The sequence below is a fragment of the Dermacentor albipictus genome, chromosome 4 (genome assembly GCF_038994185.2).
Source record: "Dermacentor albipictus isolate Rhodes 1998 colony chromosome 4, USDA_Dalb.pri_finalv2, whole genome shotgun sequence".
Taxonomy (NCBI): domain Eukaryota; kingdom Metazoa; phylum Arthropoda; class Arachnida; order Ixodida; family Ixodidae; genus Dermacentor; species Dermacentor albipictus.
This window is the reverse complement of record NC_091824.1, coordinates 35,534,125-35,560,886: the sequence shown is the minus strand read 5'-3', so window position 1 is coordinate 35,560,886 and position 26,762 is coordinate 35,534,125. Positions and strand designations below refer to the sequence as shown.

The 26,762-nt window shown below is 45.6% G+C and overlaps 1 protein-coding gene across 1 annotated transcript in view; it reads right to left on the bottom strand.

The window, feature by feature from the left end:
• The window catches only part of LOC139059622 (kinesin-like protein KIF28), a 74,068-nt gene that overhangs the window by 19,334 nt on the left and 27,972 nt on the right, over nucleotides 1-26,762 (bottom strand). Inside the window, exons 9-19 of the mRNA XM_070538043.1 lie at nucleotides 24,979-25,039; nucleotides 10,715-10,870; nucleotides 10,189-10,313; nucleotides 8,777-8,937; nucleotides 5,988-6,119; nucleotides 5,486-5,640; nucleotides 5,155-5,303; nucleotides 3,401-3,535; nucleotides 3,222-3,305; nucleotides 3,077-3,139; nucleotides 2,137-2,283 (exon numbers count right to left, since the gene is read on the bottom strand). Of these exons, the coding sequence (XP_070394144.1) occupies nucleotides 2,137-2,283; nucleotides 3,077-3,139; nucleotides 3,222-3,305; nucleotides 3,401-3,535; nucleotides 5,155-5,303; nucleotides 5,486-5,640; nucleotides 5,988-6,119; nucleotides 8,777-8,937; nucleotides 10,189-10,313; nucleotides 10,715-10,870; nucleotides 24,979-25,039 (1,368 nt within the window). The remainder of the gene's footprint in view (nucleotides 1-2,136; nucleotides 2,284-3,076; nucleotides 3,140-3,221; nucleotides 3,306-3,400; nucleotides 3,536-5,154; nucleotides 5,304-5,485; nucleotides 5,641-5,987; nucleotides 6,120-8,776; nucleotides 8,938-10,188; nucleotides 10,314-10,714; nucleotides 10,871-24,978; nucleotides 25,040-26,762) is intronic.

Sequence of the window (26,762 nt, the reverse complement as noted above, 5' to 3'; positions counted from 1 at the left end):
TGTCACCACATAAAATGTAATTAAAACCAAAACGTTCAGCTCTGAATTGCGTGCACTTTTGTCTGGCTCAGAAATCAGTCATATTTAATTGCTCCTATTTTAAGCGCATGTTGCGTTTGATTATTAACTTACTGTATGTACTTGAATATCACGTGCAATGGATGTCTGCACTTGATTCCATATCCTGTTCCATGTCAAAGCAATGTCTTTTTTCACCGTTGCCTGAAGCATCGGAGCCATCCACTTATTAGTTTTACACCCAGCCCAGATGCGACACTCGTGGATCAGGTGTGTACCTCGCGGTAAAAAAACGGGACAATAATTTGACATAAAGCATGGCATGTTTAACATATTGGAAGCGACTTTGAAGTAGGTGTGAATAAATGGTTTGAGTCCTGCTATCTTAGCTTGGTAGAAAAGACGGGCCGTGCGCATTTCATTTACTGGGGAGCATGTAGAAAGGAATAAAATTGCCAGTGAATAATTTTCAAAAGTAAGGATTTCAGAGCTTCAGTCTGGGTCTTTATTGAAGAAAATACGTATTAGTACTTTTATTTGAAGTGTAGAAATGGTGTACTAGAGGGGAAAGAAAGCGGTAGAAGAAAAATTGAAGCACTTTCCACCCTTAGGCACCGTATTCACAACTCTGCAGTATTCGTGCGCTGCACTACCAATTGGGCTACTGCGGCGCCGTTCCCACCAGCACATTCTTGGGAATTTATGTATTTGTACATATAACCTGAGGATTGTTAGCTAGCATCACTAATGGCCATGCCAAGACATGATACCCATAGGCATGTCCGTCCTTTTTGCGTCACAGTTGGATAAATTAGTGCTATAACTCAGAGGCAACGTAATATATATCAAGTTTGGTCGCTTTTGGTGTAATATTAGCGGAACTTGAAGAGCTGCTAGATTTTTTTTATTGTTGAATTACAGAACACTGTACTTGATAAATTAAAATATAAAAATTTTCTTGTTCATTTTTTAAGTATGCTTAAGTAAACAGTCTGCTTCCTTCAGTCACTAGATATTTACTTGTTCTTTTAAATGATACAGACCTCGATCAAGATGGTTTAAGTGATTGTTCAGAGAAAGAACCTTTTTTTTGTTTCACATATATACATACGATCTCCTGAGCTAAAATTTTCTCCCAAGTGATTTGTCATGAAATGTCCGTAACTTAACAGAAAGTCAACTTGCGCAGGAAGTTGACTGAATTGGACAAATGTAATCTTTTTGCAACCAAAATACTTGCTTTGTAATTAGCGTCAGTTAAACAAAAAATGTGTTTTGACAATCCTGAGTGATTTTCTTGTCGACCTAACTTGTACGCTTAGACTTGATTCCTAAGGAATGCCAGATTGTGTGAGAAACTGTGACTGGACATTTTGTTTATTGTGTGTCTCAGTGTTCGTGCGGGATCGACATGGTACACGACTATGTAGTGCCTTCACAGATTGTCTGAGAACGCCCCCGCAGAGACACCTATAGTGTTCAACCTTTCCCCTTTTTCCCATATCTTGCATACCCCGTTTCTGCTTCCAAAGTAAAGGTTAGCCAGCCTTATATATTATGTCGTTAGCCTGCCTGCTTTTTCTTTGCCTTTGCATCGCTCTCTTTGTCTTGACCAGTAGGTTCCTGCGAAATCTACTTCAGTTGCTTTTAGTTCAAGGATAACTAAAAGCCGCTCGTGTGTGCGCACACGTTCGTAGATTAGCCTACCTTCCTCTATAGTAACAGTTCTCTAACAACAACATAGCCATCTTGATTTAGGCCTTGCTATGTGGAAAAAATTGCACTTTGATGGCGACTTAAATCGGCCTATTACCATGCTATTCTGCGTAGCGTTGTAGAAGCTTTAATAAAACCTCCATATAGCAGAACGTATATTTGTTTTCTGCACCCATAGATTATTTTCTGCACTTGGAAGTTTTTATTGCCTTGCAAAACCACTTTCGGAGAATAAAGCTACTAGAAATATTGTTCATATCACTTTTGCTGAGAACAGAATAAGGAAAAACAGATAAGTACTGCGCTGTGTTGAAGAAGTTCGTGTATGGCAAGTATGAGCAGCCTGTTTGATCAGAGACTAGTTTGTGTAGAGCCATGTGCTTGGTGGAACACTGCACTTACTGTAAACCGTTTCGGCAATGAGCGGCAGTGTAGAATGCGGACAACAAAGTTGAGATCTCGGCCAACGAGCTCTCCGGGGCTGTCCAGGAAAACGTTGTCTTGTTCAGTGTATTCCCGGCCAGACTCTGAGCATGGAATCATCTCAACCTGAAAAAAAAAAAGAATAAAAGTGGTCCTAAATATTTAAACATCTCCAGACTATTCTTTTAGGGCAGGTTAGCAAGCAAGCCCTATTACTTCAGCTTAACGTTGCTGTATTCTATAACACATGTCACCTTTTTCCATCAGAGACTGCAAAATAGTCTAGAACCTCAATATCTACTGGAGCTGTAACGTGGCCGCCGCTGTGCTGTCTTTCATTTCGTCATTGCTGGCAAGGCTGACAATGAATCTAAAGAATTTCTTGCAAACGAATTATTTCACAAAGCCATAAATGCATTCTGTCCTGTTTTGAGGTGTCTTTTTAGTTCTTCATTTTATAACCGCAACCCTTTTGGTTAACACGTTTGGGACGTATCGGGGTCTCAACAAATTTGCCGCCGTTCATATCCTGTTACTCATATGGTAACAGAATAACAGTCCTTTGCGATATTATGCCGAGTTAAATCTCCTAACCCAGACACATTTTGTTCTCCCGAGAAAATCTAGTTATCAGAAACCTGTGTAAGCTTGTTCTCCATTAACTTTGTGCCTTTTAAGAAAACTGCCAACCTCCACAACGACAGCGTTCTGCCATTTAAATAAACGTAATGCATAAAATTAGCTGTCTTGGTCAAGTGTGCTCTCGCCGATTGTACAGTTGCAAAAAAATTATTCAACGATCATATTCCTGTTTCTAAAATCGCTGCCAAACGATCGCACTGCAAAATAAAGATGCTGCTGAGAAGAAATCACTAAAGCGAGATATAGATAGCAAATATATTGCGTATTTTCTTCTTACGTTGAGAATTCCAACTTCTTCTCCTTTGAAGTTAATGATCTCCAGTTGTTCTCTGAGATCAACCTGTACAAAATAAGCATAATTTAGTTCTGGAGAATGAGATTCTTTTAGCGCACAAGCAGAAATATAATATACAATTACCTACCATGTAGGCAAGCGGCTGTAAGTAAACTTGCACAGTCCCTATCCTGACTTCCGTGTTGGGATCCTCTAAAAAAGGGTCTCGTTCCTGCAGGTGCGAAGTTAATACATAGAGTTGCAAGGCTCTCTAGAAGTCAATGCTCGGACACGTGAATGAATAGGTGACGGTATTCTGTCGCCTACCTCGTCTACTTCCCACTGCTCACCGTTCTCGTACTTGCTGTACATTTCTTTCATGGCAAATACGCGGCTCAGAAATTTCTCTTTTGTCCAATCAAATTCTTGTTCAGCTTTCAGGTATCTAGCCTTGACGTATACCTAGGACCATATAAAAATGAAATATTAGTTTCACGTGAACGACCTTAGCCATACGAAAGTATACAACAGAAACGATAGTGTTTCATTATGCAAAATTTGATGGCAATTTATTTTTAATACCATTTAGCAAAGCGTGACTTATGGATTGCTTTTGCAAAGCTATTATACTCGGTTATCGTACCGCTTTTTCTTACTTCTGGCACATAGATCTTTGCTGTAGATGAGTTCTACAGTCTTTCTAAGTAAGATGATGCCACTATGTATGGGACCGCAGCAACCCGAAAATGGAAGCTTCCCTGTCCATAACCTTTCAGCGTAAAAATAAAAAAAATTAACCTCAAGCTCCTTGATTCCCGCACAACAACGGTGCGATAAATGCCTGCGAGAGGGCGTGGCAAAGCTATTCTCACTTGCTTATTAAGAAGGCTGCTCCGGCTATTTAGTAACATATGTTCACAAGTGAAGGTATAATACTCCAAAACAAAGTCTTTCGATGTTTTATCACAGGAACGAGACATATCTTGCAATTAAAATACTTTACCGTATTCAATATCCAAGTCATCATCATTATCAGCGCATTTTATGTCCACTGCAGGACGGAGGCCTCTACCAAACATTACACAGCAAAAATAAAAAGAAATTGAACACGCATTAGTTCAGGAAAGAACTGCGTGGTCATATACATGATTTAGCCTTAAGACATTAGTGCATCTACTTGATTAGCAAAAACAGATTCTCTTTATTGGATGTTGAATACATGAATTAACCTGTCTTGTAATGCAATATTCATTCTTGCTTTATCTCCTCATTCAATTTACATCTTTATGTTTACATTTTTCGTTCTTGTTACCAGCACAGAGATGGTGCTCTCCTGCTTGCTCTTATTGTGCATTTAATGTATCCTTTTGCATGTGAGACGGTAAAGCATATAGTTCTAACGTCAGTCATACAAACAAGCGTAATATTATTGTTTCATTGTCTGCTCAGAAGACAAGCGCACAATTTGTAACCCAGATTATCGCATATCACTTTCTTGAACTTAAGGTACTTCCTAACGCATTCCAAGAAATGTTTACGTTAGATGTCAACGTACGAGCGTTTGAAAAATTGTAAACAACATTAATTAGGTCGCACATTCTGAAGGTTAAACAAGCCTTACGAATAATTATGATACAATAACCATTTCCGACTCGAACTCTGCAACACCAAGCATACTTATTAGCTTTTAAATTAGCAAGTTCATTTCAATTATTATTTCTTTCGACAATTTTCACACAGTTCCTGAATTTCATTTTATGGAACAATGCGATGCTGGGAAATGGGCTTTTTTTACGTTTCCCACGACATCTTTTCAGGCCGTCTCATCACCTGATGTCTTAACTTGCTAAGATTGTGACGAGGACTGTGAAAATTTATCAGGTAGCTTTTACTTGTCAACGAATGCACTGTAGATTAAGTCAAGCAAAGCTTGTCGTTGAGCACGTAAAACTATCCCACAATATGTCCTAAGAAATTTTCTTACAAAGCATGAACACTCAAAACTGCCGCTATCGTCAACACCGTCATTGAGAAAGGATCTAAGCTCCACTACTTTAAGCATACATGCGTATTTCACTTACCTCTGTGCGGCCAAGCTGCTTTCCCAGTAGCTGGGGTGACACAAGCAAGATCTCAAAATGAACGCCCCTGTCAAGTTCTGCGCTCATTGCATTGGCTTCGTCAATTTTTGGCAAAACTTCTATCATATCTCGATTCAGTAGGGCCGTTTCTGCAAACCACAGTCAATATTCTATCACTTAGAGTTCTATAATAAATCACTAGGCGTACTGTTATACCGCACTCACAAGATAATTACTGGTAAAAGTTTTCATGAATGGCAGTTGAAGCGTCACCAATCATACCCTCTTTCTATTGTTATTTAGTCAGTGAGATCAACCTCTTCCTCCTCACCTATTGAGTCGTCATCTTGAAGTTTAATGCCCGCCCTGAGAGCGATTTCTTCCTGCGCCATTTCGTAAGTGACCTCTGGATATTTCGACAAGTCGTGCCGGTCATGCTGCCTCGGGTTGACGAAGAGGAACAGCTGAGTTTGGCCGAAGACTATCCTGCCCCGAGAAAAAAAGAAAAAAAAAAGATGAGCATGGCGACGGCAATGAAACACTTGTGAGCTTCAAAGATGACCTTCAAAGTATGGCTGTGTACCCGTCGTGGGTACATGTCTTAACATTTGTGGCAACACGAACATAAAGAAGCAAGCTCGCGCTTTTCCATACGTAGTTATTTGAAAACAACCGACTTGTTACTGTGTTCAAAAAATATATAAATGACGCAAAAAGCAGGGCTCAAAAACAACAGCAATGAAATGCGCATTTTGCAGTGAATTTCCAACGGAAGGACACTCGTAATTCAAAAGAATTCAATAATGCGATTCGGAAAAAAACAAGGAACTGACCTGTCATTGTGGCGAAGCGTCACTGAAGACGTTACAGGCGAGCCGTTCACGAGAAGTTTTGCCTCGGGACACGCCCTGTCCACAGTAACTTCAGAATCTGTCCTCTGAATAATGGCATGTTTGTCTTGAATCCTAAGGACATCCAAAAAAACAAGGTGCAAAGTTCGCACACGAACGCATTCTGAAAAAAGGAAGCATTCCACAAATGGTGGAAACAACGCGATTTGGAGGTTTGGAGATTTGGAGATTTGGAGCAACCACAACGTTCTACTTCTGAGCGCGCGGTGCTCCAAAAGCACTTCTCTCCTAAGTGCAGTACGCCCACGTTTATGTATTGCGCCCCCACATAATGGACTGCCGCCGCAACAGTGAAGCGAACCCGCGTCCTCATGCCCCTCGCAGCAAAGTGTCATACACACTGGACTCCAGCGCGGGGGTAAAATAAAATTTCAACTGGAAACCCACATACGCAGACACACATACGTAGCTCCTTGCAGTCCAGGATATCCTTCTTTATTCTCATGCCGTGCGCTTTAGGATGTTCCCGAATCTCTATCACTGCCAAGCATATCAAGCAGAAAAAACAACAACTTATGATTCAAAATAATATTTCATTTGCCAGTGGGCGCTCGTGTATGGTAATTCCTCCATTTCGACTTTGGCACTGTTTTATTGAAAATGAAGACCTACGTTTCGACAAAAGCATCAAATTCAGTTGAAAGCAGCTGCTTTAGGTTTGTTTGATGGAGTAACTGATGCAAAAGAAATATACCTCCTGTCATATCAGTCAAATTATTTTAAGCATGTTGTCAGTTTAGAAAAAAATATCGGCTTACCACTTATTCAGTGGAATCGGTCATGACACGAAAGAGGCACGCGTATTCTGGGGAAGAGTGGCAGCTTTCTGGCCCGTTTAGAGCTTCAGGGGCCCTATAAGGTAAAAAACTATTCCAATATGTTTCTATTCCAATCACCTGACGTCAAATTTGCGTAACCACCGACGCAAGCACCGGGCGGTCACCTGCAGGGTTGTCTGTACAGACCAATCAAACACTCTCCTCGTTCATAGGAGGTCACTTTTGTTTGCTTGAAAAACGAATAACATTGCCTACACTGAGCGGCTTGTCGTATCTAATTGGCTGACAAGAGGCGAGGAGAACGCTCAAGTGGAGAGGGATTCGTTGGGGCAGAGCCAGTGCACTGAAAATCGATCACCGGATGAAGAGGGTGGTGCCTGTGTCTGCGATTGGTCGGCTTTCCCTTACTTAGCTTGTGGTGGCTGGTCGAAAATCGCGGCGGCATGCAACGGAAGCTTAAGAATGACGCTAAAACTGACCCTCAGCAAAGAAGAGTTGGCAAAATGAGGGGGTAAACATGCCGAAAGTGCTCGAAAATGTTACACAGCCACGCAAGAAGTTTTATTATACGCAAATACACTCATGCTCTCCGGCAGGTGCGAGTAGCCAGCGTCTCAGCGATCGGCGGCAGCCATCTTTTATTCCTTTCGGAACGGGCCAGCCTGCGGCTATTCCGAAGAAAATTCAGTTTTGTTCGGCATATTAATGCATCTTTATCACGTACACGTCACTTTGACGCGGTGAGTTTGTGCGGTTTTGTGACGTCGCGTGACAGGCAGGAAAAGTGGGTGCAGCCCGAAAACGTTTTACCAATAGCCGAGGGCTAATGGCGAAAAGGGGTCGAATCAGAAATAACTGTTTTTCTTTTTTCTGTCAAATCATGCATAATCAGTGTGTACACATCATATCAGATAGGGAGCTATCGCGGTTTTCGTGCATCGCGTGACAGACAGGTGAAGTGGGGGTGGTCGAAAAACGTTTTTGACCAATCGTGGAGGGCTGATAGCAGAATTGGAATAGAAAAGTTTGGGATAGTTTTACGTTATAGCGCCCTAGGTTCATAATTATGCAGTCTTTCATCAAATGCAGTTGCAAAAGGTGGAAGCAATGACATCGAAAGCAAGCGCGCGAGGAATGTGCTGCTGCGAAGCGTAAGCAAGACATGAGAATCTACTAGGCACCACAGGTTTATCCGACGTCATGCTCAACGCGTATTCGGCGGAACTATGCGTTCGAGCTGCGGCCGAATTGCGCGCTCGCGTCGATGCATTTATTCAAAGTTGGTCGCTCTATGGGCTCAAAAGAAGTTTGCGATGAAAAGCGGGCGACTGGCCTCGTCTTTACAACCGCTCCTAGCGATCACCTCTACCCCCTTCCCCGGCTGCGCCTCCCTCTCGTCATCCTGTGAGCGTTTCTTCGAATGGCCCTCCTCGAGATGCCACTGTCTTACATAAACCGCAATGCTGCGCCAGCTCGTAGGGATGCCAGGAAATTGGCGTGATGATGATAGCGCGACGCACCTGTAGCGCGCCGATTTTTTTTTGAAGCCCCGGAATAATACACTTGTGTGTTAAGAAAACGTCATTACATTAGCTAAGAAGTGTCACGTGTACACTCAACCTTCGGCCTTTGTCATACACTCCAGCACGATTAGTGCTACAGTTAATAACTAGGAGAACTTTCAAATGCCATGTGCTTCTTCCAGCGACCACGAAGTTGCGTCGTTGTCACAGGTAACCTAATTTTTATTTTACAGTGATGCGTCATTATTGATACTGCAATGTCCAAGTACTATAAGTCTTTTTTCTAGGCTAAGTAAAGTTCATTTTATATTGGGCCAGGATGTAGCATGGTCCAACAATATTTGAATTACTTTAACTATATGTGTCAATAAAAACTACCTTGAAACTTCAATACAAAGTGTGTGCATACCCTACACCCAGCATGACGATGTCTGCGCCAGCTTTTCCCACCGTCGATGTTCCTTTCTGAAGAATGTGCACGATTCGTCCCGAAAGTAGTGGGTCCAGGTTCAGATTGCTGAGATGCGGCAGTGCTTTCTTCTCCTCCTCCGTTATCAGCTTTTGTGTGTCCTGCACCAAGATAAGAAAAGCGGTGACGTTACATAAGTGTCCTAATGGCACACTAAATCGTCACTGTCCTTCATTAACTGTCGATTGCGCAAACCGACCCTATTCATACGTATCGAATACATTTCAAGCATTTGCCTTTTGTGAAGTTTCTTCATACTGTCCACGACATTGCATCGTCGCCGATGGTGTGAAGGCGACAGCATGGAGACAGTGGTGTGACGATGCCATAATGAGGAAAACGGTATGGTAACGACGGCATGGCCACAATGAAAAGACAAAGGTAAAATGAAGACGATGCTACGAACACAACGGCATGACGGCGACATTGTGGTTACAGAAGCATGACGAAAAGTGTATGACGACAGCTCAACAAAGACGATGACGTGACGATGAAAAAGTGATGATGACGTTGTGAAGATGGCAGCGGGATTTCGTCGAAATGACAGCCAACCTATGTTCTCGTAAAGCTCTCGTAAACGCTTACGTACTTGACCTTTTACCCTGGAATGCTTCGATTTGCACTTTATCCGGCGTCGGCTTGCACTTTGTCTGGCACGGGCCAATTATTCGAGACAGCAACCAGCGCCCTCAAATTGGAGGAAGAGGCAAAGAAAGCGTTGCTTTATATGTTCGTAAAAGAGCGAAGCAGCCGTCTCGACCAATTTATGCGCAGGTGTTTTGTGCGCAGGTCTTTATTATAATTTACTGTGTGACTGCTACCTCTTATCTAACAAAGTTCTGTAATACGCCGCTATGTCAAACATGAAACAATCGAAGCTGTTAAAATTGAAGCATTGACAGCAGCTCCAGACGACGCAGCTTAAAATATAGCTTCTTTAGCAGTTTATTGCATTATACTGTAATCTCTGCTCAGTTTCTGTAACTGTTTCCTGTAACTGTTAAAAGATATTTCCTGGGAGGGAGCTTTGTATAGCTTCCTTTGGCCGGCATTGATAATATCACCACTGACAAGCACAACTGCCGGTAGTGAGATTCTACCATTAGTGGGCATAACGTGCCTTGGCACGTCACACATCGACATACAATTAACTTGCGGTTTTTATATTACCTACAAATGCCTCAAGTTGAACAACACACTGACCACAAGGAAAGAGGAAGTGCACGTAAGTATGAAATGCGGTACTTGGGATTTCTGGCTTGGAAAATCCCCCCACTACGTTTAATCGCTAGGGCGGTAGTTATTGTGTTAAAAAACAATGTCGCAGAAAATAGCGCCACAAGGCTACCGACCTCTTTTCTTGCAGAGCTCTTGAGTTTCTCTTCGTACGACTGCTTCATGATGAGCATCTGGGCCTCGTTCTCCTTGATGACGGCTTGCATGTCCTCCTCCCATTTCCGTTTCATTTGGTTCAATTCTGTGCAGATAAAAGTGTAATCGAGGCAGACGATGACGTGCCACTCATGGGTAGCTTATGCAAAACTATGCACAAATGTGCGGTCTAAGAGAAAAGAGAATGGCAGAAATCAGACCATCTAACGTCGCCTCTAACAACACACATGACTACGTGTTTTTTCCGTGCAAATGAACTAGACTTGGCTGAGCAGGTTTTTTTCCGACATGCCTGATTTTCTTGGTTTATTAGCAAAAACACTGGTTTGAGCTACACATGAAATGCACAGCAAGAGAAAGCTTTGAATATAAACTACTTACAAATTGCCCATGCTGAAGGAAGTGCAAGAATGTGTAATGTATTTCTTTTATTTATTATTCTCCATAACTTTCATTGGACAATAAAAGCAGCGGAGTAAAGCTCACCCTCGTCGGTGAGGCCGGCGCTGAGGACGTTGTCGACGTTTCCTTTCGCAAGTTTTTTCTTCAGGGCTTCGTTCTCCTGCCTCAGCTCCCGAATCAATTTGTCCGTGGGATCCTCATTTATGCGCACTAGGTTCTTTATTTCCTTCGTGCGCTCCGCTGTAAGCGAGTCACTCGTTCAGAACGAATAAATCACCCTCATAATAATGCACATGTTAAATATTACAGCAACACTACTACTGATGGAAAGCACCCGCTAGCATCGGCAAAGTGCAATACACTTTCTCCGATTGCAGGGAATTGGAAAACCTGACAGCTGTGGCTATTTATTATAATATCTGTAATGGTTATTGATTTACCTGCATAGACCCTTCGTAAAGGTTTGTCGAGGCACAACATTCACATCACATTTACGGGAGAAAACTGAAATAAAAGTATGCGTCATTTAAAGTAACTTCGTCCTGTATTTCTGTCTACGTGAACCTTACTTGAACGCTGGAGTAATGAGAAAAATGAAAATGTATCCAGGTAAAAAAACCGGAAGCAAGGAAAACCTCAACTCTATAGGTATAAAAATGATTCAAATGGTATTAGAAGCGCCCAGACGCTATAAGTAAGCAGGCGATTCATGAATGCCGATGGGTGTCCCTCGAAGGACATAATTGCGCGCACCAAATCGCTTGTGCCAAATCAGTAGCTGCAGGATTATTACAGCACATGTCAAGATTTGTTGTTGAGTTGAACTTTGCACTATTTCGTTTCACGTATTTTTTTTTTCTTAGAAAGGGGAACAAGAACAAGTTTCATTGAAGTTGTTTCCATGTGAATTTGGTCGTGCTATTCTATATGGAAGGGTAATCGCTCCATCAAAGTTTTTCACCGTATCTAAGCAAGATTTGTAAACTCGGCTCATTGACAGAAACAATTGTTCATTCTAAGTGGCATTTTTACGCACTTACAGGTTATTGAACCAGACTGCTACGACATTACGTTGTGAATGTGGTAGGCTACATCACCATACACGACAAAAATGCCGATACTTAAACTTCATCGGCAACATCAAGGAAAGTTGTCATACTGGTGGAGAAGTTCAGGTTTTTTTGATAAAGATAGCAAGAAGCACAGTTTCTCTTTTTCGTGAGATGACCACGGTAGGAAACCTGCCGGCACCTAGCTCTCGGGAGTCAGCATCCGACGGCTCGAAGTAAAAACAATAAAGCGAATTTCGCTGACAAGAAAAAGCCGTCACTGGTCGAAGAGCTCTTTCAGGCTTCCTCCGGCAGATGGCAGCACCCCTGCATTAGGCAACCATAAGGGCGCTCACGAAGAGCGGTCGCGGGTGGAACTTCTGCTTCTGTGTTTAGTCGGCAGGTGGCGGCACCCGTTTGGTAGGCAGGCAGTGTGGGCTAATTCGGCTGTTTTGCCTTACGAGTCTTGCGTTGCTTGTGCTTATAGCCGGAATGCTGTGAATCGCCAGGGGCAAGCATGGGGAGAGCGATTAAGCGGGAGGCCGCTGTGACCGCGCAGCTTGGGTCAGCCGCAGCAGCTACGACGAATATGGGAGAACTGCCTCTCGAAGGGCCCATGTCGAATGCTGTGTAAGGAGAGAGAAATTAGTGACTGATGAGAGATGTTTCGCTTCCCTGATCAATGTGGGTGGTTGACGTTGGTTTTGTTGCTGTCCAAGCGATATAGAACACATCGGCGAGGGCGCATCTACAGGAGATTCTGCAGCAGCAAATCAGGTTTCCATCTACCCTTCATCTTCACAATTATTACGGTTTAGATAAAAGCAAAAAGGACCAACTGAAAAGCAAACAAGGGAATTCATCGATAACTACATCAAAATCTGAATAAAAATTGCGCATTGTGTACACATTGTTTTACAGCGTAAGGAGCAATGTACATAAGAAATGGGCGGAAACTTAACAATAGTAACACCTCATATTTTTGTATGCGTTCGCGCGCCAATCGCGATTTAACAAGTCAGCTTAAACTGCAGCGGCATTAAGAAACTGCTTCCAACAGTGCATAGTACCAAGAAAAATATGAGTGGACGGAAACAAAAAATGGCTGTGGCTTAGCTAAGGTTAAGCCCAGGATGCGAAGCATACTAGCCTTTATTTTAGTTGTTGAACCACTGTTTAGCCTGGTGAACTGCTGTTGCTTGGCTATATTTGGTTCGGCTAGACGAAGAAACAACTCATGCGTTACTCTGCTTCGCCTTCAAGAGTGGAACGCGACAGCGTTCCCGTCGACGCGCCAAGGGGTGTAAGACAATGGGCTACGGCGCAATGACTACGCGCCCCGCATTGGACGCGGTGAGCGTCGAGCAACGCAGCATTCGGCGCGGCAAAGAAATGTGCGCCTGAGCAAGCGACGCACGCCTGAGCCTTAGAAACAGCTCGTTTCTAAGGCAACACCGCATTCACTAGAGGCGCTTTTGTACCGCTTTGAAGCATCGTACTCGTGGCTCAGTGGTAGCGTCTCCGTCTCACACTCCGGAGACCCTGGTTCGATTCCCACCCAGCCCATCTTGCAAGAGTTGAGCCAAAGCCACTTAGAAACAAGCGCAGCTGCTTATATACCGCCGCGACGCCGCGAGCGACGGCGCGAGTTGGAGCACCGTTTCTCCTCTGTCGTGACGTCACGGTGTCACGTGGTCAGCCTTGAAGGCGACGCCGCGAGCGCCGGCGCGAGTTGGAGCCCCGTTACTCCTTTGTCGTGACGTCACGGTGTCACGTGGTAAGGCATGGGGTGAAAGGTCATTGAAGGCGACACCGCCGCGCCTGGGGAGCTGGGTTCAGCTCTCGTAATATGCTTCGCATAAAAAAATTAAAGGCTGAAGGACTCGTTAAGATCTCCTCCAAGCTAAGGGAAGTAGCGGAATGATAAATATGTATCAACCTTAGGTCCATTACAACAATGTGTGAGTCAGCGAGCGAAAGGCCTGAGAACGATTCGGACCGATGGCAAGTGCCGAAACAGCTCTTTCGTTATTGGTCTTCTTCTGACCCCGCAGCTTGGAGCACGAGACACACGCATCGCAGCACGCCATATAAAATGCGGCCGAGGAGTATGATGATGGCTGCTCGACGGCTCCCCATCGCACCTTTCTAGAAGAAGAGCAGTGGCGCAGCTGCTAAAGAAAAATGATAAATAAAACGGTGCCCAAAAAGAGCCTTTGATGCCGGGCAATCGGGTAGATCTGTCGGTTCAGCGCTCGTAAAATTGTCGAAAGCGTGTATTGATGAAGAGGCCACTAGGTAGGCTGCTTTGACCTTATCTATCAACACGAGTTCTTTACGTCCGTTGAGCTGGATGGTAAGTTTTTTGCGTCGCTTGAGTACCCTGAAATGGCCGCAATAGGGAGACGTATGAGGCGGTCGGATGCCTTCACGCCGTACGAAAATGTGGCTCGCTGTAGACACGCCTTTGCTGACAGAAACATTACTTAATGATGGAAACCTACTAAGGCAAGGACGCATGCGTGCGATCAGGAAGCAGAAGTGCTTAACATAGCTGTCTGGGTCTGGCGTGGTAGCACTAGCGGGGCTAAAAGATTCACCGAGCAACCACATCGTTATATTATAGGCCAACTCCACAGTTTACAGCCGAGGTTTTCCTTGAAAGAGGAACACACAACTAGGAGGACGAGAGGAAAGACTGCAGGGCCTAGGAGAGCGAGCCTGACAGGCCACCAAGGTGGTTTTAAGTTGCCGATGAAGGCTTTCAACCATTCCATTTACCGATGGGTATTACTCGGTAGTGCGCATAAACGCGAACGCCAAGCAGGCACGGGAGTTTGCGGAAGAGATCACATACAAAGTGCCGGCTTCAATTGATCGTAACAACGCAGGGGCCTCCGAAGCGTGAGAACCAGCCATGGACCAACACGAAAGCCTCTGCAAGTGCCGCTAAGTCAGTGAGTGGAAAGGCTTCAAGCCCGTGGGTATGACAGTCTACGCAAGTGAGTATGCAGCGAGCACCTCGCTATGGTGCTCGCTGTCGATGTCGATGTGAATGTGATCGAACCGGACGTCAGGTGAACGAAAGGAAGGAATTGGCGACTTCGAGTGTCGCGTCCTTTTGGAGCGTTGACAGTGAAGGCACTCGCTAACCCAGCGGCGCACGTGAATGAACATAAACTTCCAACTAAAATATAAGGTAATGCGCATTTGAGTGTGCCTTTTCAAGCTTGCGTGTGTGTTCTAGATGCCTGAAAAATGAAGATGTTGTGTAAAAGGTAAGATACCACTGCCCGGGAGCTGATGAGTGCCCTCTATTTATCTCGTAGAAGGATGGCTTGCGTAAGCGACACATCTATTTCGTTAATGAATACTGAGAATTGTTTATTGCGCGGCTTGCTATAATCTGTGGTAGTGACAGTGTGATTGCAGGTTTCTCACGTGTGCAACAAAAGACATATATTGAGCAGGAACGAAGAATAAGGTTAGTCGGGAGTTGGTGCTTGTCCGTGTCCCTTACTGTGTCCTTGTCTTGAATTCTGCGCATTACGTTTATTTCATTCAATTATGAAGCAACTCACCCACAACTCTTACTGCGTACGCCCGAGTTCACACTGGGCCACACAAAGCAGGAAGTAATCAGACGCTGGGAGGCACAAACTCCAAGTTGACTTGCGCCGTGTAGTTCATAAAATATTTTATGGTGGAGTCGGACAGGAAAGAATGGGCGTGTTCGACCCTTTGACACGTCGCAAGTAATGGTGACTGAAGAAAATGGAAGGAGCACGTCGCACAGCGCCAGTAACGTAGCAGAGGACCGGAGGGTCCGAAGCTCGACGTCTGAACGCTGTGCCGTGGCAATTTCTTCGACGTCAAGTGAGGCCGTGGACATTGCGTCAGTGCGGGAAAAGAGATCTGCGGCTGAGATGACTGGGCGTTCAATATAGCGTCTTTCCATGGTGAGCACGGAGATGAAATTGAGGTGCCGTATCTCTCGTGCGCTAAATGTGTCGTGATTGCCGTGAAAAGCGAACGTGAAACTCTTTTGTTCCAGGAAGACGTGAATGCTTGTTCCTGCCAGCACGCGTTGGACATCTCGAACACCTGAGTATACCGCAAGTAACTCGCGACCTATCCTGCGGTAGCCCGTTTCTGCAGGCTTCCGCTTCTGTTAGAAAAGCTAGACTGGCCACTAAGAGTTGCGCTGGAACTATTGTAAAACGGCGCCAACAGCCGCACTAGACGCTTCGGTGCTAAGACGCATTGGTCAACACGTAGAAGATACGCCAGCAGGGTCGCATCTGCCAATACGTTTCTGTCAAGATGGAAGGACTATTCGTCATCGGAAGTGGAGGACAGTGGAGCGGACGGAGCTCTAGTAGTATTGTAAAGAACGGCGGGTTGCACAACCAGATTGTCACCTTGCCACCCGATTACGACAAGGGGTGCAAGACGCGCACCTCCCGCTCTCCGCCGCTGCAGCTGCGAGGCGTTCAAAGAAGCGACCTTTGCGCTGGAATCCGCCGCCTTCCTCCAGCCCGCTTCGACATTGTGACAAGACGAGTTTGGTGTGTGGACAATGATTCCAGAGTTCCTCAACGCGGCGCTGATCTGACACGCCTGAAGAAGCTACCGCGGGAACGTCTTATTTTTGCGCTCTCACGGTTCCGCATGTGGCAAAACAACGAGCGTCCCTCGAGCGGCGTCGATTTTCCGGAACGGCACCACCTTCAACGCCGTCGCTTGGGCTTCGGAATGTGTGTGCCTTTGTGTCTGTAAACTGGTCTTCAGAGCAGCTGCGAGTTGGTGGTGTGTAAACGAACAGCCGCCGCGTCGTAGGACCAGCGGATCGAGTGTATAAAAACTGTGGTTGTGCGATTGTTGGGTTCACTTCTCTCATGCAGTCCTGTTGGACTAATACTATTTTTCTCAAACAGTCATGTTAGACTGAGTTAATTTTCTGTAAATAAACCCCTTTTTCCTCGTTCTCGATGAGAAGCAGTTCTTCACTTCATCAACGATCTCAGCGTAAATAAGTTGGACGACGGCATGGGCCAGCTACCTTCGAATTCATGCCGTACTCCAATCTTGGCAAAGGACCACGGACGAAGGGATTGAGCCCCCAATCCTGACAACTGGCTGACAGCGGTGAGATGGACTTTGCGACATGGTGCTGTATCTGTGGTGAGTGCTTGGTTTTTGCTTTGACTCTCTAGGCTTCATTTTGTGGTTGTTCTGTTTAGAACAGTAGGGAAGCTAGATTGTTGTGTGTTAGCTAGGTTGTGTTTTCCTAGCTAGATTTAGAGAGCAGAATCAAGGCAGTAAAGCAGCAGTCATGGAGTTAAGGACACTGCTGAGAGACGAGTTGTTGATTGTTGGTGAGGAACTGGGCCTAGATGTACGCAAGGAAATGCTCAAATCGGAATTATTGGAGCTAATTTCCAATCAGGCCAGTGAGCAAGATATTGAAATGGGATTGGAACTTCTCAAAAAGAGAGAGAAACGGGAAAAAGAAAGAGAAGAACGAGACAGAGAAAAACGAGAGAGAGAGGAACGCGATAAAGATCGCGAGATAACAAAAATGCAACTTGAACTTGAAAACAGACGTTTGGAGTTGTCTCAAGGAAGTGAAGGAGCTCTGGGTCGATCAAGTGAGGCAGAATCGTACCGCATGGACAGGCTATTAAAGCCATTTGAGGTCGGGACCGACATAGGCTTGTTCCTATGCAATTTTGAAAGGACTTGCGAAAAGATGAACTTCGGTCCGAGTACATGGCCACAGCGGTTGCTGTCTATGTTGCCGTGTGAGGCGGCGGAAGTAATCGCCAGATTGAGTGTGCAGGATGCATATGATTATGCGAAAGTTAAGGCTAGTCTCCTGAAGAAATACCGCCTTTCAGCCGAAGCTTTTCGGCAAAGGTTTAGGAGCACAGGCAAGAAAGATAGCGAGGGCTATCCGGAGTTTGCATATAGCTTAAAGGCCAACCTAGTCGAGTGGCTTAAAAGCGCGGAAGCGTACGACAGCAGAGACATGATCATTGAATGCATGTGTCTAGAGCAGTTTTACAAAACCATTCCCCAAGCTGTGAAACTGTGGGTGCAAGATAGAGGTAATGTAAACACTGTGGAAAGGGCGGCTGAATTAGCCGAAGAGTACGCAACCCGTAGAAAGTTGAACGCCGAGGAGGGAAACTGGGACGGTCGAAATGGACCGCGGAAGCCATTTCCGTTCAAAAAGGGTGCGCAAGCTAGACGATCCGAGCCTGTAGACATGGCGGAAAAGCCCGCAGAAAAGAGCGAGGAGAAAGTTAACGGAGAAACCGCACAAAAAGAACAGAAAAGAAAATTCGAATCTGTCAGACCAATTCGCTGTTACAAATGCCACAAACTGGGACATATAGCTGTAAACTGCGAGAAGCCAAGCGTAGTTTTTTCCTACGTGGAGGAAAAGGATGAGAATATGGAACTTTTAAGTCCATATCTCCACGACCTGCAAGTTAATGGAAAACCATGCCGAGTGCTAAGAGACAGTGCCGCCACGCTGGACATTGTCCATCCGTCTTACGTGATGGTAGAGGACTTCACCGGAGAAGTAGCATGGATAAAACAGGTTGTAGAAGAACACAGCGTATGTCTGCCCATGGCCAAAGTCAAAATCAGTGGACCATTCGGGGAGCTAGAGACTGAGGCTGCAGTTTCCAAATTTTTGTCACTGCAGTATCCCTACATCTTTTCGAATCGTTCGAATCAGTTACTGCGTGACAGAGGGTTCAAACTAGGAGAGGGCATAGTACAGGCATTGACCCGAGGCCAAGCTCGTAAGATCGCGGCGCTTTCGGCTGAAAATGCTCAAGCTCCTCCAGCTGAAGCAGAAAAGGGGATAGCTTCAATACCCGAATCCGAGCTAGGCCAGAGGGACAAAAGAACAGTTGAGGAGAGCCTGCCAGCTGACCAGCTCAATGAGAGCGTAGCACTAGAGTGTCAGAGTTCTAGCCTGCAGGAAGAGCAAGCAGACGCGCTCGCAAGCAAGACAGGGTCGTTATTATCACCGGCCTCAAAGAACTTCGATCAACTCTTACGCGTGGATAGAGAGTCACTGGCAGCCGAGCAAAAGAATGATGAGAGCTTAGCGAAATTACGTGCCACAGCTAAAGAAGGCATTGCTAGGCGCAACGTAACGATACATGAGAGAGGAGGATTGTTGTATCGGCATTACAGAGATCGAAAGGGTAAGATTTTAGATCAGTTAGTCATACCTACTAAGTATAGGGAGGACCTTTTGAGTCTTTGTCATGGAAATGGGTGGTCCGGCCACCTAGGCATAAACAAATCAAAGGAAAGATTGCTTATGGAATACTACTGGCCTGGCTGTTTCAAAGATGTAGAAAACTTTGTAAGATCATGCGACGCCTGCCAGCGTTCTGGTAAACCAGGAGAGACTTGGAAAGCTCCACTGAAGGTAGTGCCCTTAATAACAGAGCCTTTCAGACGGCTTGTAATAGACACGGTAGGGCCTCTTCCAAAAACAAAATCAGGCTACAGGTACTTGTTTACCATGCTGTGTCCGGCTACCAAGTTTCCAGAAGCAATCCCTTTGAAAGAGCTCAGCTCCACTGAAGTAGTAGACGCGCTTTTGACAGTGTTAGCACGAGTTGGGTTTCCAGCCGAAATTCAGGCAGATCAAGGGTCAGTATTCACGAGCGCACTGACTTCCACATTCTTGCAAAAGTGCGGGGTAAAGTTAATTCACAGTTCTGTCTATCACCCTCAGTCAAACAGTGTAGAGAGGTGGCATTCGGTGCTTAAGCGAGTTTTGCGTGCGCTCTGTTACGAGCACAAGGAGGACTGGGAGAACTGTCTGCCGGCAACTTTGTTTGCTTTGCGAACGGTTCCACATGAAGCGACAGGGTTCTCTCCAGCAGAACTAGTGTATGGGAGGACACTCCGTTCTCCACTGAGAATGTTAAGAGAGATGTGGGAGGAAAGAGGGGAGAGTCCAACCGTGGTTGAATACGTGCTTAATTTACTGGAACGGCTAAGCGCAACCCAAGAACTAGTCGGAAAGAACATGGAAATAGCTCAAAGGAACGCCAAATTCTATTACGACAAGAATGCGAGGCTTCGTATGTTTAAAGTCGACTTAACGATGAAAGCAGAAAAGTGTAGGTTTGGTTGTTCGCAGGTTACTTATCTGGGCCATGTTGTCGGTCAGGACATGAGACGGCCGGCTGAGCTGAAAATAGCTACGATTGGAGATTTTTCTCAGCCGCGCACGAAAACGGACGTTCGTTCATTTTTGGGACTTGTGGGGTACTATCAACGGTACATTCCGAATTACTCGCAATTGGCAAGTCCATTAACAGACGCCCTCCGAAAGGGAGCACCGAGTAACGTACACTGGGATAAGGACAAAGAGAACGCTTTTCAAAGTTTGAAAACGCTATTGGTTTCTCGCCCTGTGCTTCGCGCGCCAGACTACACAAAGGAATTCATAGTTCAATGCGACGCAAGCGACAGAGGTATGGGCGTGGTACTTAGTCAAGTCGGCGACGATAACGAGGAGCATCCTATCCTCTACGCCAGCCGTAAACTAAATGTAAGAGAGGAAGCCTACAGCGCTTCAGAGAAGGAATGCGCTTGTTTGGTTTGGGCCGCCCAGAAGTTGTCGTGTTATTTGTACGGAGCGAAGTTCATCTTCGAGACCGACCACTGTCCTCTGACGTGGCTCAATCAAATGTCACACAAAAACGGCCGCTTGCTCCGATGGAGCCTCACTCTCCAAGAGTACAACTTCTCCGTTAGATATAAGAAGGGAAAGTTGCATAGCAATGCGGATGGTTTGAGCAGGCTAATTTGAATTCTGCGTTTGAGGGTCCCGCCTAAATTTTAGGGTTACTAGTGTTAAATTTATTAAGCGAAGAAGATCCCCTCTCATTTAGCAGGATTCCCTCCATGATTGCTGAATTTGTCAGCAGGAATTTGCTTCAGAAATTGGCATAGTGAAATGCAGCATTTTTTTTTTGTTTCTGCACTTATGTTGTTGTTGTTTTTTTTGAAGCCTAGCGAGTCTAAAGTGAGAGCCAATGCACGTCATCTCGGCGCAGAGCCGTGTTGTGGGGTTCATTTTGCAGTTGCCTGTCCTTGTTGGATGTTTTGGGGCGGTGACATCAATGCACAAGTGGTCGCTGCGAGCCAAGACATCAATCCCCCCCTGACCAGCAGCCGTTCTCTTCCTGCCTAGCGGTTGTCAGCGCTAGACAGTCGAGACTTTTGGGGCCATGGAGGCGCTGTAAAGAACGGCGGGTTGCACAACCAGATTGTCACCTTGCCACCCGATTACGACAAGGGGTGCAAGACGCGCACCTCCCGCTCTCCGCCGCTGCAGCTGCGAGGCGTTCAAAGAAGCGACCTTTGCGCTGGAATCCGCCGCCTTCCTCCAGCCCGCTTCGACATTGTGACAAGACGAGTTTGGTGTGTGGACAATGATTCCAGAGTTCCTCAACGCGGCGCTGATCTGACACGCCTGAAGAAGCTACCGCGGGAACGTCTTATTTTTGCGCTCTCACGGTTCCGCATGTTGCAAAACAACGAGCGTCCCTCGAGCGGCGTCGATTTTCCGGAACGGCACCACCTTCAACGCCGTCGCTTGGGCTTCGGAATGTGTGTGCCTTTGTGTCTGTAAACTGGTCTTCAGAGCAGCTGCGAGTTGGTGGTGTGTAAACGAACAGCCGCCGCGTCGTAGGACCAGCGGATCGAGTGTATAAAAACTGTGGTTGTGCGATTGTTGGAGACACTTCTCTTGAGCAGTCATGTTAGACTGAGTTAATTTTCTGTAAATAAACCCCTTTTTCCTCGTTCTCGATGAGAAGCAGTTCTTCACTTCATCAACGATCTCAGCGTAAATAAGTTGGACGACGGCATGGGCCAGCTACCTTCGAATTCATGCCGTACTCCAATCTTGGCAAAGGACCACGGACGAAGGGATTGAGCCCCCAATCCTGACAGTATTGAGAAGCTCGGTCAGTGGTATAATAATTCGGGCGATGTTAGGAAGAAAACGGCGGTTGAAGTTGAGCAACTGAAGGAACTCATGCAGCTTTCGCAGTGGCATTGGACAATAAATCTCGCACGAGGCTTAAACTTTATTTTTTAGCGGTCTGATTCCTTCGGGAATCACGCGCTGTCCGAGGCACTCAATGTAGGGGACACCAAAGACACGCTTTACGGCGTTGATGAAAAGGCCGTGATCCTGGAGCCGAGAAAATAGCAGGCGCAAGTAGTTGCTATGCTGCTCGGGGTAAATACTAGCCTCCAGGATGCCATAGAAGTGTACTGAGACAAACGGGAGTCCCAGAGTGATCTCGTTGATAAACCTTTGGAATGTCTGAGCGGTGTTTCTCATCCTGAAGGGTGCACAGACGTACTAGAAAGGCCCGAATGGTGTAACTGTTGCAATCTTTGGGATGTCCACGGGTTCGACCGGGGTTTTATGGTAGGCCTTCACTGAATCTATTTACGGGACACTGATAAGAGATGGTGCGCGCGTTCAGCCCAGGGTGGTCGCCTCACTGACGCTAATCATCCCCTGGGTGATGCTTTGGTACCATGTGGAGAGCAGAATAACAACTCCTCGACGTAGGAAGGATGATATCCACTTGCAGCACGTGGTCGAATTCCCTCCTTGCGATGGCAAGGTGGTCACCAGCGAGACTTCTGGGTCGGCAGAATACTGACTGGGAGGCCTGGGGTGATTACACGATGCGTGACGCTGTGGTGTACTAGCAGCTCAAGAGGGAAGGAATTGTTATGGCTGGGAAGTCTGACAGAGTTGAGATTAACGCAGATGATGGCATTTGGGCTACCATTCTAGTGCATGATGTCATAGGTGTTAGGATATATTGTATGGATATCCTATTGTTCGTGTCCACGAGGCGACAAATGCAGAGGTCAACACTAAGGGCGAGCTAGGTCACAAAGTTCGCACCTAATATGGTCATGGGTAGGTCTGCAACAGTGAACTATCGAAAGGTGCGTTGGAACCCCGAGCGGATAGTGGGAAGCACCGGTTACATGTGTGGATAGAAGAGCTTTTGGCTACTTGAAACGGCGTGGTTGTTTTGCCACTCTGCCGGTCTAGTCGCGCGGCAGGAACGACGCTGACCTCTTTCCCTGTGTTCACGCGAAACCGTTGCCTGGCATTCATGTTACTTACGTAGAACACGTGGCTTATCGTACGGCAAGAGACACCTGCCTCCATCAGTTAATCTGCAGCATGTTCCCTCTCCAGCTGCACCGGCAACGACACTGCCGTGCCCTGACACCGAATTTCTTTTTATGCGAGCAATACATGCCGCGACGAGGCCAAGAATGGCAGTCAGATCAAGAAGGGAATCTGGGATGGCTATCGCGGTCGCACTGACGACGGTTGTGTGATGACCGTAGTGCAGTAATGGTATCGGCAAGTTGGCCAATCATTTGCTCAAGGCGAGACTGCCAACATTCGATGTGTGACAGCTGAACGGTCATTGTTGTGACAGTACATCTTGCTGAATATGGAGCGATACAGTCGGCCAGTTCTGCCAGATTGTCGAAGGACATGGCTTCTTGAGCGGTAGCCAAGGCGACGACCAGCACTCTTCCTGTCGCTTTGTTTCTGTATGCTTCTCGTTTTTATCTATTTAAAGTTTGCTGGCATTCATTATCCTTGTCTGACCATGTGCCAATTAGCCCAACAAGCCACTCTTAAGATTCTGCGGCAGGCGCTTAAGGAGCAGTTCACGTAGAAGGGGGTTGTTTGCGCCAAGGCTAGAGTCACTAAGGAGCCGCGGGGTACGACGTAGAAGTTCGGACGGTCGACTCTCGCCGAGTTCCTCGTCATTGAGAAGCTACGGTAGGCGCCGGCGCACAGACACAAATTTGCATTGCAGCACCATCGTTTTGAACTGATCATTGGGGATGGTGTCGTGGTGTGCGTCTACAATATCTTGGAACTCCTAAACTACCACTGTAGAGAGTGCCGAGACAGCCTGGTGGAACTCCTCGACCACCTCTGTAGGCGTGCCGAGACATCGTAGAGGAACCTCGCGCACTGCGAGCTAATGCACCGAAAGACGAAGATGGCCTCCACCTGAGTAAACCAGGCTGCAAGATTTTATGGTCAAAAGGACGGCGAGCGAATTTGCACAGTGGCGATGCGCTCAGCGCTGGTCCTCGGGTCCTCGGTGTCTCGTTTGTGGCCTCGTTCATGACGTCGTGCTCACCGTGCACTCACGTCCGGGTCATCACGTTGTCAGGACCAAAATTAGGACCACTACAACAATGTGTTAGCCAGCAAGCGAAAGGCCTGAGAACCATTTGTACCGATCGGAGGAGCTGAAGCAGCTTGCTTGCTCGCATGATCCTCACTTGTCGCGCTTACCCACTACGGGGGATTCAGGTAGAGCACAAACTCTCGCTGGATCGTCAATTCGAAGTCTCGGATATTGCGCACACCCTTCATGACCTAAACGGACGATAGGCCCCTGGCCCAAATGGACTCACAAACAGGCTACTCGGAAATCTAGATTACATAGCCATACAAATAATTACGAGCAAAATTAACAAAGTATAGGCTGAAGGCCTGGTGCCGGACGAATGGCGTACTACCAATGTAGTCCTCATCCCTAAACCCGGAATACCTCTCCATGCAGAGAATCTGAGACTCATCTCCCTTAGGTCGTGTCTCGGGAAAGACGCGGAACATGCCATTTGGGAGTTGAAAAGAGATAATTTAGCTTGTTTAATATACAATTTCTGAGTGCAATTTTATTGTACGCTAGTATACTAAAGACCACAGGGAATTTGTGCAAGTACCGTTCCCACAGCCATTTGTGCTTCAAACACAGTTAGGGAAGTTTCTTTTTGAGTGAATTCATTTATTCAGAAAATGGAGGATAGGCGGTAGCTAGTGAGGAGAGAGAGATATGCGAGGTATAGGCAGGCACGCACTTAAATCACGCACGACACGCTGCTGCAACGTCGAAGCAGGCAAACGTTACTAGGCAATCAGACTTTCCGAGAATGTCGTTTTGTAAAGCTTTAATATTACAATGTGGATAATGCACAGCCCTTCGTACTTTCAATACAATTAACGAAATTGTTTTGAAAACACAATATACACGCATTACTGTGCACAAAGCACTAATTGACTTAGTACTGCAAACTTAAAAAAAATAATTCTTGATATGGCCCAAGCTTTCTCTCTAGAAATAGCAAGTAATAGAGAAAATCACTCGCTGATGTAAAAAAAAGTTCACGAACCATAACGCAGTGTTGAGAGAGTTTCCTCATAGTTCACATCCGAAGGACTGATGGTGGCTAGCTGAAAAGAAACAAAAGTTGAGATTAAAGAGAGGAAAATAATCGGCAAGAAATTAGGCTATTGCATTTCTCATTTGAGCTTAATGCACCTTTTAAAACATGAACCTGCAGAGCTACGTGCGCCAACAGCTGGGGTTGTCACAGTAAAAAAAAAAAAAAAGGCAGCCGACTTGTTTGACCTTGCAGAATCACAACATTTCTTCCAAAGTTGTTTCTTTCAAGCAATCCGAATAAAAATTTTGCTTACCTGTAATCAAATCACGTCCGTTAAAACGTTCTTTTTACATGACTAGTACGTTTGAAACCTTGCCAGCATATAACGTCTTCGGGCCTTTGGTAAAGAAATTTGATAAATGCAGTAACTAATCCATGCGTGTATTGCTTTACGATAACATTGGCCCTAATGTTTCTCCCATCTTCACTAAGTATGATCTTGCTGGTGTTTACAGACCACCAAGGCGGAAGCTTATATGTTGTCTCATTCCTAAAGCACAGTTTTAACGTGTCGGATTGTCTGTGCACTAGACTAGTTAATTAATAGTAACTAGATTAGTTACTAGTGAGGCCTTACTTAGTCCACCTACTTTGCATTTCATTTACAGACTAATTACGATCTTCCAGATTTGCCACAGCCTTCCCCTCATTTTTGGTCAATTTATTCTTGAGATATATTGTTCTGCCAGGAAAGTGGAGTAGATTCTGCGCGCAATAACGCGCTAATGGTACCAAGGAGCGTTCGCGTATGTAATTTATTCCAAAAGCCGCGATAATCAAACCCATTTCGAACTTTGCCTGCACATCACCTATTACTTGACCCTTACTTTCATTATACATAAAGAAGATGCCTCGTTTAGTTCATTGAGAACACCATATGAGCGTCGTATGATGCACCAAAATACAGAGAAGGTAAGGGTTCAATAATTATTGGTAAAGCTCCTAATTAGGCCAGTAATGTAAAAAGTTCAGACAAACAATGCACTCACGATGCGCTTTATTTATATTTTATGTAAAAACTGTGGAATGTAGAGTTCTTTGGAGGCATCGCCAAACGTAGCTGGCAACGGCAGCGTGACCCTAGAGAACACTTGGTCCAGAAACGTTTTTGAAGAGCTACATTTTGTCCCCACAAACTTAACTTCTCACATGAATTTGCAATAGTGGTCGCCCATTGATGTGTGGCATTTTTGGTTATGTCACAGCTGCCTGCACAATTTCGCACCGCTTCTAAACATCTCATAAGTTTAGTTTTTGATGTATTTACGCTCATTAGCCAGTCTGAGCACCATCTTTCAATCCTGTTCGAGTCATCTTGTTTTTTAACAGAGTCAGCCTTACACTTTAATGGCCAATACAAAACGCAGTCGTCGGCATGTAAGCCGATTACCGAGTCTATACCCGATGAATATCATCCATATATATTAAAAATATAGTGGGTCCCAAAACGGCATCCTGAGGCATACGGGACTTAACAGGTTGAAATGACGAATGGACATTATTAATTACGATGGCTTGTCGTCTGTTACTTAAATATTGTTTAACCCAGTTTATTACTTTTTCGTCAACATTAATCAGCTTTATTTTATATATCAGGCGGTTATGAACGACATGGTCAAATCCTTTAGCAAAATCTATAAATATGGCGTTACTTTGTGTATGTTCGTGAAGGTTGAGGTGAATGTCTGTAGTTAGTTCAAGAAGCTGGGATTCACATGACCAGCCTCACT